The 10,584-nt window shown below is 38.0% G+C and overlaps 1 protein-coding gene across 1 annotated transcript; it reads right to left on the bottom strand.

Annotated features, from left to right (window-relative positions):
• Positions 1–6,217: 6,217 nt before the first annotated feature.
• LOC139582387 (myelin-associated glycoprotein-like) lies at positions 6,218–10,145 on the bottom strand. The gene is made up of 3 exons (XM_071412351.1): positions 9,829–10,145; positions 6,738–7,124; positions 6,218–6,610 (listed from the first exon to the last, which is right to left on the bottom strand). The coding sequence occupies exons 1-3, from the start codon at positions 9,875–9,877 to the stop codon at positions 6,294–6,296; spliced, it is 753 nt and encodes a 250-aa protein (XP_071268452.1). The 5' UTR covers positions 9,878–10,145; the 3' UTR covers positions 6,218–6,293.
• Positions 10,146–10,584: the final 439 nt, after the last annotated feature.

Here is a 10,584-nt window from a genome sequence, read left to right as displayed (position 1 = left end):
TAGACTGTTTTCCCAGATTATCTTTTTAACGCTTCAGTCCGTTAACTATTCCTGGGGGGATGCTGTAGGGGAAGTTTGTAGCGTCGCTAAAACGTTTGTAACATTGCCCCTGGTTTCTAGCGCTTTTGTACCCTACGACCTAGAGAAAAACCCCTGAATGATTTTTACATAGCATTTGGGGTTTGTCGTTTTTTCGGGCTATACCCCCGCCCATGGTATATTTGACACATTTCAAACACATGGTATTGGGTGTGTCTAAACATTAGGATCCTTTTGGATCTTCTAAAATCTCCGGGGTGCTAGCACCTAGATGCAGGGGTGGGGTGGTCTCGACATCGCTGGGATTAATGACTTTTTAGCCCACCTAAAAAATAGTTTTATGAAAGGCCTTTAAGATTAGGAGTCGTAAGACACAATATTATTGTTGGGGGGTAGGCATCTGTTTTGCAGGCTAGTGTAAACCTTGGTTTCAAACGACCCCCCCCGGCATAGAGCGAGAGAGAGAGAGAGAGAGAGAGAGCCTTGAGCGCAGATGCAAGGGTATTTTTTTAACACACACACCCCAGCCCCCACTTTTTCTGTTTTTGAAACACACACAGCCACTAAAGAAAACTCCCTCACGCACATGGCTTTTTCCGCAAGTTTTTTCTCAGGGACAGACTGCGCTAAGAGTGAACAAACGCGAGAGTTCATAACGTGGTGAGATTCGGCTTTTAAAAACCCTTTATTTCATTCAAAATATTTAGTACATACATTTTATATCCTTACATTCTTAAGGTATTTTACGATTCCTTTCTTACAGATCCTGGGGGCTTATGCAACCACCCCCCATTGTCCGTGTCGAGTTCGCCCTCAAAAGGCAAGGCTCTCTTGCTAGGTCCATCAACACTTGGTAAGTTTTCACTCCAGGGGTAGATCCTCCGTCGGGCCTTTTGGTCTTGACTCTGTCTCAAGGAAAGCCTCGCCCAGCGCTTTAACTGTTCCCCATTTTGGAAGAGAATGTCCAGCTTATTCATAAGGGTTATGAAAATCGGATAATCCAACCATTTAAAACTAAACACAGGCATAAAAAAGTTTACCTCTTTGCAGGCTCTGGAAGCTACAGGAGAATTGACAGACTTTGTAGCATTAGCACCATCATAAAATTCACAGGCTAAAATTGTCACTTTGTTATTAGGGACATAGTCCATTGAAGCGATTCTTAGAGCTTTCAGATCACTGCGTCCGCAGACCTGTTCTTCCAACGCATAGCCCGGCAGCTGTGTACCACTCAGAACCTGTTCAATTTTACATAGCGCCAGCCTGATCTTTAGCCATTCTCTCATCCCCAGAGCCGGAGAAAAAATCCCAGGTTTTGCCTGATAAATGGGTTTGGATCCACTGTCTGTGAATATCTTTACCGTAGAATCCTCAGGGTGGAATATGTAAGACATAGGGCCCTCACTCGTACCCAAAAATCCTTTAAAACATTCTGGAGCTTCACACAGAACTTCTTCAAGGCTTTGGTCACTGGGTTCATGACAAGCCGAGCATAACATCCCTAAAATTGGCATAGGTGTCATTTTTGTTTAATATTCAGGGGGTTATCTTGTACAGTCTTAAACAGGAATTGTTCAGGTGCTTTATAAGGGGCATTAACCAACCCAAACCGTGAGAAACAGTAACAGGTTGACCTGACACATGGTCACTTACTCAACCCCCCCGACCCCCCTGGGCATGCACCCTTCTACATGACATAGGGTCATAAATCATTACATAGGGTCATAAATCAGGCTTGGGTCATCAATCATTAACGGTTGACCTGTCAAATGGACCCTTACTCACCCCATAGCCCCCACCTAACCAGGCTTGCCTGACCAGAAGACATGCACACGTCATCACTACATAGGGTTCACATAGAGTTCACATAGGGTCATCAATCAAATTTTGACGCGTCACATCTACTTTAATCTCTCTAAGGAGGGGTTGAGGTCAGGAGGTGAGGACAGATTCTCTTAAGGGAGTAATAAATGTTTGGTATCCTGTTACCCTCTTTATTATCTTCCTGTAGAGCCATAACATGTAAGGATTGGAGATGAGGAGGAGTGTCTTAAGTGGGATGTAAATATCTGATGGGACAAATGTTGGGTTGTCTGATTACAGCTGTATAGAACCATTGGGAAGAATTCAACTCGGTTAAAGCTTCTCTAGTGTCCGTGGGTTATTTACTCTGAAAAATAAGAACCTAACAGTATTAAGTGTTTTTATGAACAGTATTGTGTATTAGTATTTTATTGGTGCTTTTGTTACATTTATAATTGTGCTCTCTTTGATTATCTGCATATTTGTAGAATTTGCTGGGATGAAAAGTGTTTAACTGTTACTATAGTGGTGATACGATGATGTAGGCTACTCTTTATTTTAGACCATTTATTTTGAGTGTTGAGTTCACAGAGCATCTGTTTAATGGGTTCCAGTATAGAGGAACTGCTGAGTTCAACTAGCCAACTGAAGGCAGTTTAAGTTCATATAAAGTCAATGATGACTGAGGAGAGTTGACACAGCTAGTTGGAGAGACAGTGGTCTGATACAAGACAGGAAGTTGGTGCAGGAAGTCTACATGATGGCAGACTGGTGTTAACATCTACTAGTCACTGTTTCTCTGCATCTTTTGTGCAGTTACCAGAATAACGATATAATATATTTTCAGTTTATATCTATTTAGAAGTTGTTGTGTCAGATTTTATGCTGAATGATAAATCAAAGAAACAATTGAGACTGAATATAAGGTTGTTTATTAATTGCACTGTAATAAAAACCTTTACATTAAATTTCCATTAAGTCTTTTGGTCTTATTGGTCCAACATTTTACATATTTCATTCAAATTGATTACATTTAGATGTGTCACTGGCCTACACACAATTCCCCATAATGTGGAATGATGTTTGAATTAAAAAATAAATTAAAAGATGAAATATCTTGAGTCAATAAGTATTCAACCTCTTTCTTATGACAATCATGAATAAGTTCAGGAGTAATAATAAGTTGCATGGACTCACTGTGTCTGCAATACTAGTGAATGACTACTTCATCTCTGTACCCCACACATACAATAATCTGTAAGGTCCCTCAGTCGAGCAGTGTGTTTCAAACAGATTTAACCACAAAGACTGGGGAGGTTTTCCAATGCTTTGTAAAGAAGAGCACCTATTGGTAGATGGGTAAAAAAATGTATAATTGAATATCCCTTTTTGCATGGAGAGTTATTATTTACACTTTGGATGACGTATCAATACACCCAGTCACTATAAAGATACAGGTGTCTTTCTTAACTCAGTTGCCAGAGAGAAAGGAAACTACTCAGCGATTTCATCATGAGTCCAGTGTTGACTTTAAAACATTTACAGTCTAATGGCTATAATAGGAGAAAACTTAGGACGGATCAACAATTTTGTAGTTACTCCACAATACTAACCTAAGTGACAGATTGAAAAGAAGGAAACATGTACAGAATAAACATATTCCAAAACATGCATCCTGTTTGCAATAAGGCACTAAAGTAAAACTGCAAGAAAAGTGCCAAAATAAATGTACTCTATGTCCTGAATACAAAGTGTTATGTTTGGGGCAAATCCAACACAACACATCACTGAGTACCACTATTCATATTTTCAAGCATGGTGATGGCTGCACCATGTTATGGCCGTCTAGCAATGATCAACAACCAACTTGACAGGTATTATTTATTTTTTAAAGAATAATGTAAAAAATATTGTACAATCCAGGAAAGCTCTTACAGACTTACCCAGAAAGACTCACAGCTGTAATCACTGCCAAAGAGTGATTCTAACGTTAATTCAATATTTCTGTATTTCATTTTCAAATCATCTGCAAACATTCTAAAAACATATTTTCACTTTGTTATTAAGGGGTATTGTGTGTAGATGGGTGAGAAAATAAATATATTTAATCCATTTTAATTTTAGGCTGTAACACAACAAAATGTTTATTAACCTTTACAGCCCAGGGGTTCCGCTAGCGGAACACCCACAACATTCCGCTGAAAAGGCAAAAATATTTTTTAGAAATATTTAACTTTCACACATTTCCAATACAGCAAATGAAAGAATACACATCTTGTTAATCTATCCATTGTGTCCGATTTTTAAAAATGTTTTTCAGCGAAAACATAACATATATTTATGTTAGATCACCACCAAATCCAAAAAACACACAGCCATTTTTCCCAGCCAAAGATAAGTCACAAAAGCAGACATAGAGATAAAATTAATCACTAACCTTTGATAATCTTCATCAGATAACACTCATAGGACATCATGTTACACAATACATTTATGTTTTGTTCGATAATGTGCATATTTATATCCACAAATCTCGGTTTACATTGGCGCCATGTTCAGAAATGGATCCAAAATATCCGGAGAAATTTTAGAGAGCCACGTCATCTAACATAAATACTCATCATAAACTTTGATGAAAGATACATGTTTTACATATAATTAAAGATACACTGGTTCTTAATGCAACCGCTGTGTAAGATTTTTTTAAAAACTTTAGTAAAAAGCACACCATGCAATAATCTGAGACAGCGCTCAAATATAAATAACATTTCTCCGCCATGTTGGCGTCAACAGAAATACGAAATTACATCATAAATATTCCCTTACCTTTGATTATCTTCATCAGAATGCAATGCCAGGAATCCTATTTCCACAATAAATCGTTTTTTTTGTTCGACAATGTCCATTACTTATGTCATATTAGCAACTTTAGCTAGCATGTGTAGTACACATGTCCAAACACCGGCGCATTGAAGGCAAACGTCGGACAAAAACTTCAAAAAGTTATATTACAAGTCGAATAAACTGGTCAAAATTAGTAGAGAATCAATCTTTAGGATGTTATCATATATATCCAATAACGTCCCAACCGGAGCATTTCTTCATGTCTGTATAACTCATGGCACACATGCCCATCCCATGGCTAGCGTGCGTGGCCAGGAACTGGCAATCTGCCAGACTAGTCACTCAAATAGCTCCCATCCTGCCCCACATCACACTAGAGGCTTCATTCCACGTTCTACTGACTGTTGACATCTAGTTGAAGGCGTATGAAGTTTAAACAGATCCATAAATTACAGGGATTTGAATAGGCGATGACTTTCACATCGACCCTTTTCAGAATTTTCACTTCCTGTTTGGAAGTTTGCCTGCCAAATGAGTTCTGTTATACTCACAGACATAATTCAAACGGTTTTAGAAACTTCAGAGGGTTTTCTATTCAATAGTAATAATAATATGCATATATTATCATCTGGGACAGAGTAGGAGGCTGTTCAATTTGGGCACCAATTCATCCAAAAGTGAAAATGCTGCCCCCTATCCCAAATAAGTTTTAAGTCAAGGGGTATGAATACATTCTGAAGGCACTGAGTAAATGAATTGAGTTTCACCCCCTTTTGCCTTCAGAACAGCCTCAATTCATCGGGGCATGGACTCTACAAGGTGTCGAAAGTGTTCCACCTGGATGATGGCCCATGTTGACTCCAATGCTTCCCACACTTGTGTCAAGTTGGCTGGATGTCCTTTGGGTGGTGGACTATTCTTGATACACATGGGAAACAGTGTTAAAAAACCCAGCAGTGTTGCAGTTCTTGTCACAAACCAGTGCGCTTGGCACCTACTACCACACCTCGTTCAAAGGCACTTACATTTTTTGTCTTGCCCAAACACCCTCTAAATGGTTCACATACACAATACACTTCTCAATTGTCTCAAGGCTTAAAAATCCTTCTTTAACCTGTCTCCCGCCTTCATCTACGCTGAAGTGGATTTAACAAGTGACTTCAATAAGGGATCATAGCTTTCACTTGGATTCACATGGTCAGTCTATGTCATGGAAAGAGCAGTAAGATACAGTTCTCAGGTTCCATTGATCTAATATCAGCTTTTGATTGAATATCTGATAACATTCAGTATCAAAAATATGCAAAAGTAGAATAAATGTAAAGGGGACAAATACTTTTTCACAGCACTGTTTGAATCCAGACTATTAAACTGCACTAATCAGGAATTAACCTCACACTTTTCTACACAATTAAATGGAATGAATACAGCACATCCCATGAAATATCATGACTTGTGGTTATTCCTTTATGTCCAATTCAGACTGAGGGAGAGGGGTTCATTTAGAATGTATCTGATATGGTATATTGAATAGTCTCATCAAAACCACTTTATTACAATCATCAGTGAAAACATGATAGAATGATCTATTCTACAGGAACCGGTGACTAAATCTTACATGAAACGTTAAGCATCATGTTATGTTCAGCTGTCTTGTTGCTTGCCCCTACTGGGTAGACTGCAGTACAAGTGATGTTCTGCTCATGATGAAGGTATGACGGAGTGAAGGTCACCGTGGAGAGAACTGATTTGGTTTGGTCTGGATTCTCCTGCAGTTGGTTCTTAGTTGTGAACTGTGTTGGGAGAGTCCATGTCAGCTCAGGGGGGTGTTCAGGACAGGGAGCGACAGCAGAGCAGTTCAAACTGACAGGGGTCCCTTCCTTCACCTCACCTGAGACAGTAATGATGGGACTGGAAGGCAAATCTGTAATACATTGTAGATAAATATATTTTACACTAATAGTTAAACTGTCCACTTGTTCTACTCTTATCTTTGATGAATGGAATATAAACTGGAAAAATAGTTGGTTAAAAGTTAAATTGTCTCTTACCCCTGACAACTATATCAACAGACTTTCCAGTGTCTGTTACACGGAATGGTTGACTCTCAATCCTGAAGAAGTATTTATTAGTGTAACTGGTGGTTACATTGAAGAAGACTGTGGTGCAGTTCTTCTGGGACATGTTTCCAGTTATCTTCCCTTGATATCTGTTGACCGTCTTACTACTGTTAAATATCACATTGTCCGGAAGCCCACCAAAGTATGGGCTTTCTTTAATCCACACTCCAGAGGTTAGTATTGTGCTGTTAAATGTATACTTATTTTGGCCAGGAATATCAAATGAACATGGGATTTGCACACAGGAGCCAGTCAGTCCATCCAGTCTATCTGGCATTGTGGTGATCAAATCTCGTTGACCAAAACAGGCCAAAACAACTGCAACATAAAAGACAACATCAGGGAGGTTCTGATATATTTTCAGATCAGTCCAATGATATGTATTAACCCTAGATGACTGACAGGGGCCGCTGTTTGGAAGCCACTGCACAGCCATCTTGTTACTCCTCCTCCATTGTAAAACAGATGTTGGAAGATATAGAAATACATTTATTAATGTCTACATCCCTTTTTGACAATTATATTCTATTACAGACACCTTAATCCATACTTTTAAATTATATTTTGTAAAACTGCAACACTTCCTTCATCAGAGAGACACTAGCCTTGCTCCAGCCAATGATTGCATCTTGTGTCTCACTGAACTGGTATTATCCAATAACTACTTAATCTTTGAGTCAGACTTTTTCCTTCAAATCCGGTGTGTAGCCATGGGCTCCCCCTTTGCCCCCAACTATGTGAACCTGCATGTGGAACAATTTGAGGAACCACTCATTTACAAAACAGAGACACACCCTCTACTCTCTAAAATCCTCTTATGGAAGAGATACATAGATGATGTCTTTGTGCTCTGGGAAGGAAGTCAGCAGGAACTAAATTAATTCCAAACTCTGCTAATCGAGAGCTCTGAATATCTCAAATTCACCATGCAGACTGATGAGAGAAAAATAAACTACCTGGACTTATGGATCATCAAAGAGAATGATGCATTACATACAGACCTGTTGACAACAGTCAGATTTTGACAGCAATGCTAAGAAAATGAAAAATAAATTCAAAATCAGAGGCTACAAGGATAAAAGTATTGATGGTGCAATGAAGAAAATATCTCAAAAACCAAGAGAGGATTTGCTAAAAACTAAACCAAAGAAGAAAAACAAGTCTTTTGCCCTAAGTACACCAAGTGTTCAGAGAAAATGAAAGCAATCCTGAAAAAGCACTGGCATATTCTGCAATCAGACAAAACAATTGCACACCTCTTCAAGGAACCCCCACTGGTGATCTATAAGCGTATGTTGATGCTAATCTTATGCTAATTTTAATGATAACAATAGGCTAATATATTTAATATGCTGTAAACTATTGTCTTTTAACAGTTTCACTCAATTCACTCTAATTAACCTCAGAATTATGACACACCCCTCACTATTGTCATTGGTTGCACTAATTGCACTGTATGTCTACATAACCTGGTTCAAACATTCATGACTTTACCCTGAAGAAGGCACAGTGATGCCGAAACGTTGGTGTTTTCCCCAATAAATGACTGGGAGTTTATATATATAGAGTGTGCAACTCTCTTTGTTTGTATAGCTTACAGTGTATTCACCATTAGTCAGCACCTCTACAATAAGTCATTTTCTCTGGGTGTGCTCCAACTCATGCTTTTTATATGACCTGAACATAACAAATAAAAAAATAAACATGTAAATATTTTTAAGTATTTTCTTTATAGAGTACTAACTTTACTGCCCCATCTACAACATAATAGTTAAATACATGTAATTTTGTCCTGGAAACATTTTATTGAAATGCTGTAGAATTCCATTAATTCTTATGGAGGACCGGTGGATTTAAAGGCTCTCATTGGCCATTACATAGCATCAGCGATCCAGGGTTTATACACATCATTGGTACAGTCTCTCTCAATAATAATAATATGAACTTATTTCTATGTACAGGTGATTTTTCAATTGGTAGGTATGTTGTCAAGGAGTGAGGTGACATGTGTTTGTGAGCAGAGGACCACTAGTTTGAGCCCGGTATGGTGACAGGGACAGTGGTGGAAGCTATACTGTTAACTGCACACTGACGTCGGTTTCACATGCACATACAGTAACATGAAACAGTATTTCTCCCTTTCTGGTTCTCTATTTTTGCTTTTTTTTTTACTGAATGTTATCAGATCTTCAACCAAAACCTGATATTAGATCAAGGGAACTTGAGTTTACAAATATAAAAAAAATAGTCACAGTTATTTAATTTATTTCATTAACAAAGTTATGCAACCTCCAATTCCCCTGTGTGAAAAAGGAATTGCCACCTTACTCTCAATAACTGGTTGTGCCACCATTCCAAAACACACAATCAAGACTACATGAAAATTGATAAAAGGCAACAATTTTAAAGTTTTGGAATGTCCTGTTAAATGTCCAGACCTAATCCCAATTGAGATATTGTGGCAGGACTTGAAACGAGCAGTTCATGATTGAAAACCCACAAATGTCGCTGAGTTAAAGCAGTTCTGCATGGGAGAGTGGTTCAAAATTCCTCCACAGCAACGTGAGAGACTGATCAACTACTACAGGAAGTGTTTGGTTGGAGTCATTTCAGCTAAAGGAGGCACAACCAGTTATTGAGTGTAAGGGGGCAATTACTGTTTCACACAGGGGCATTGGGTGTTGCATAACTTTGTTTATGAAATAAATGAAATAAGTATGTCATTGTTGTATTTTTTGTTCACTCAGGTTCCATAGATCTAATATCAGCTTTTGATTGAATATCTGATAACATTCAGTATCAAAAATTACGCAAAATAGTTTTTCACAGCAGAGTTTAAATCCAGACTATTAAAATAGTCAGGTATAAAATAGTATAAAATAGTCAGGTGGTCAGGTATTAAATGTACACTTTTCCACACAACTAAAAAGCTGGAATATAGCACATCCCATGAAATATAATGACTTGTGGTTATTCCTTTATGTCTGATTCATAACTAGTTGTTGTTGTGTGGAAGACTCACCTGACATAAAGAGGACAATGAGAAAAAACATGTTCTCAGGACAAGCCATGTGAGAACTCACACACTACTGATCACCTGAAACAGTACAAACATACACTTACTGGTCGAGTAGCTTAACTCACACAACACATTGCATTGAACCATCTCCATATCAAATACACTATGTCCTTCAGTTGTGAAGATAATACATGAACAAACAGCAGTACTTTAGAACATATTGAATCTCATTACTCATAATTCATTTCCTTTAATTTATTTTGAACATTCAAATTTACAGAAAATATATTGAAGAAGTCGATACTTGCCTTAGATAACGTAAACTGTCTACAGTAGAGACTGTCACACCCGTAGTGTAGTCTGACAAACTAATGTAGGGAAATTCATGTGGCATATCTCACATCTCATCACTGACGTACTTCCTAATAATTGTATGAGATTTTATTTTAAAAGAATACTACGGTATATAATGTTCCTCTTTCGGGATAGGACAGGTCACCACATTTTGATACGGGCCCCCAGTCTGCTCCCAATAAATTGTTAAAACAATCTTTCGGCAGCATAACCATCTCCCTCTCCCGTATCTCCCAGGCTTGAATGGGAATATCTGTGGGATTTTTAAAAAATTGTTAAATTATGAACCAAAATCCACTAATAATTCATTCAAATTAAAAAAGGAAAAGTTTATTTTGAGTTCGATACAAAACATATGGTTGTCACATTATGTTTCAACATGAAAAACAGACTTGGTATGAAACA

This window comes from Salvelinus alpinus, chromosome 8 (genome assembly GCF_045679555.1).
Source record: "Salvelinus alpinus chromosome 8, SLU_Salpinus.1, whole genome shotgun sequence".
NCBI classification, from domain to species: domain Eukaryota; kingdom Metazoa; phylum Chordata; class Actinopteri; order Salmoniformes; family Salmonidae; genus Salvelinus; species Salvelinus alpinus.
Note: the sequence above shows the minus strand (reverse complement) of the source record. Positions and strands in the feature narration are given on the sequence as shown.

What these genes read in the sequence shown, in the direction of transcription:
- LOC139582387 (XM_071412351.1), bottom strand. Translation starts at nt 9,877, where the DNA reads ATGGCTTGTCCTGAGAACATGTTTTTTCTCATTGTCCTCTTTATGTCA. An exon ending in CATTGTCCTCTTTATGTCAG is followed by an intron (nt 7,125 to 9,828) that starts GTGAGTCTTCCA and finishes TTTATGTTGCAG; the next exon opens with TTGTTTTGGCCTGTTTTGGT. An exon ending in TGTTGATATAGTTGTCAGGG is followed by an intron (nt 6,611 to 6,737) that starts GTAAGAGACAAT and finishes AATGTATTACAG; the next exon opens with ATTTGCCTTCCAGTCCCATC.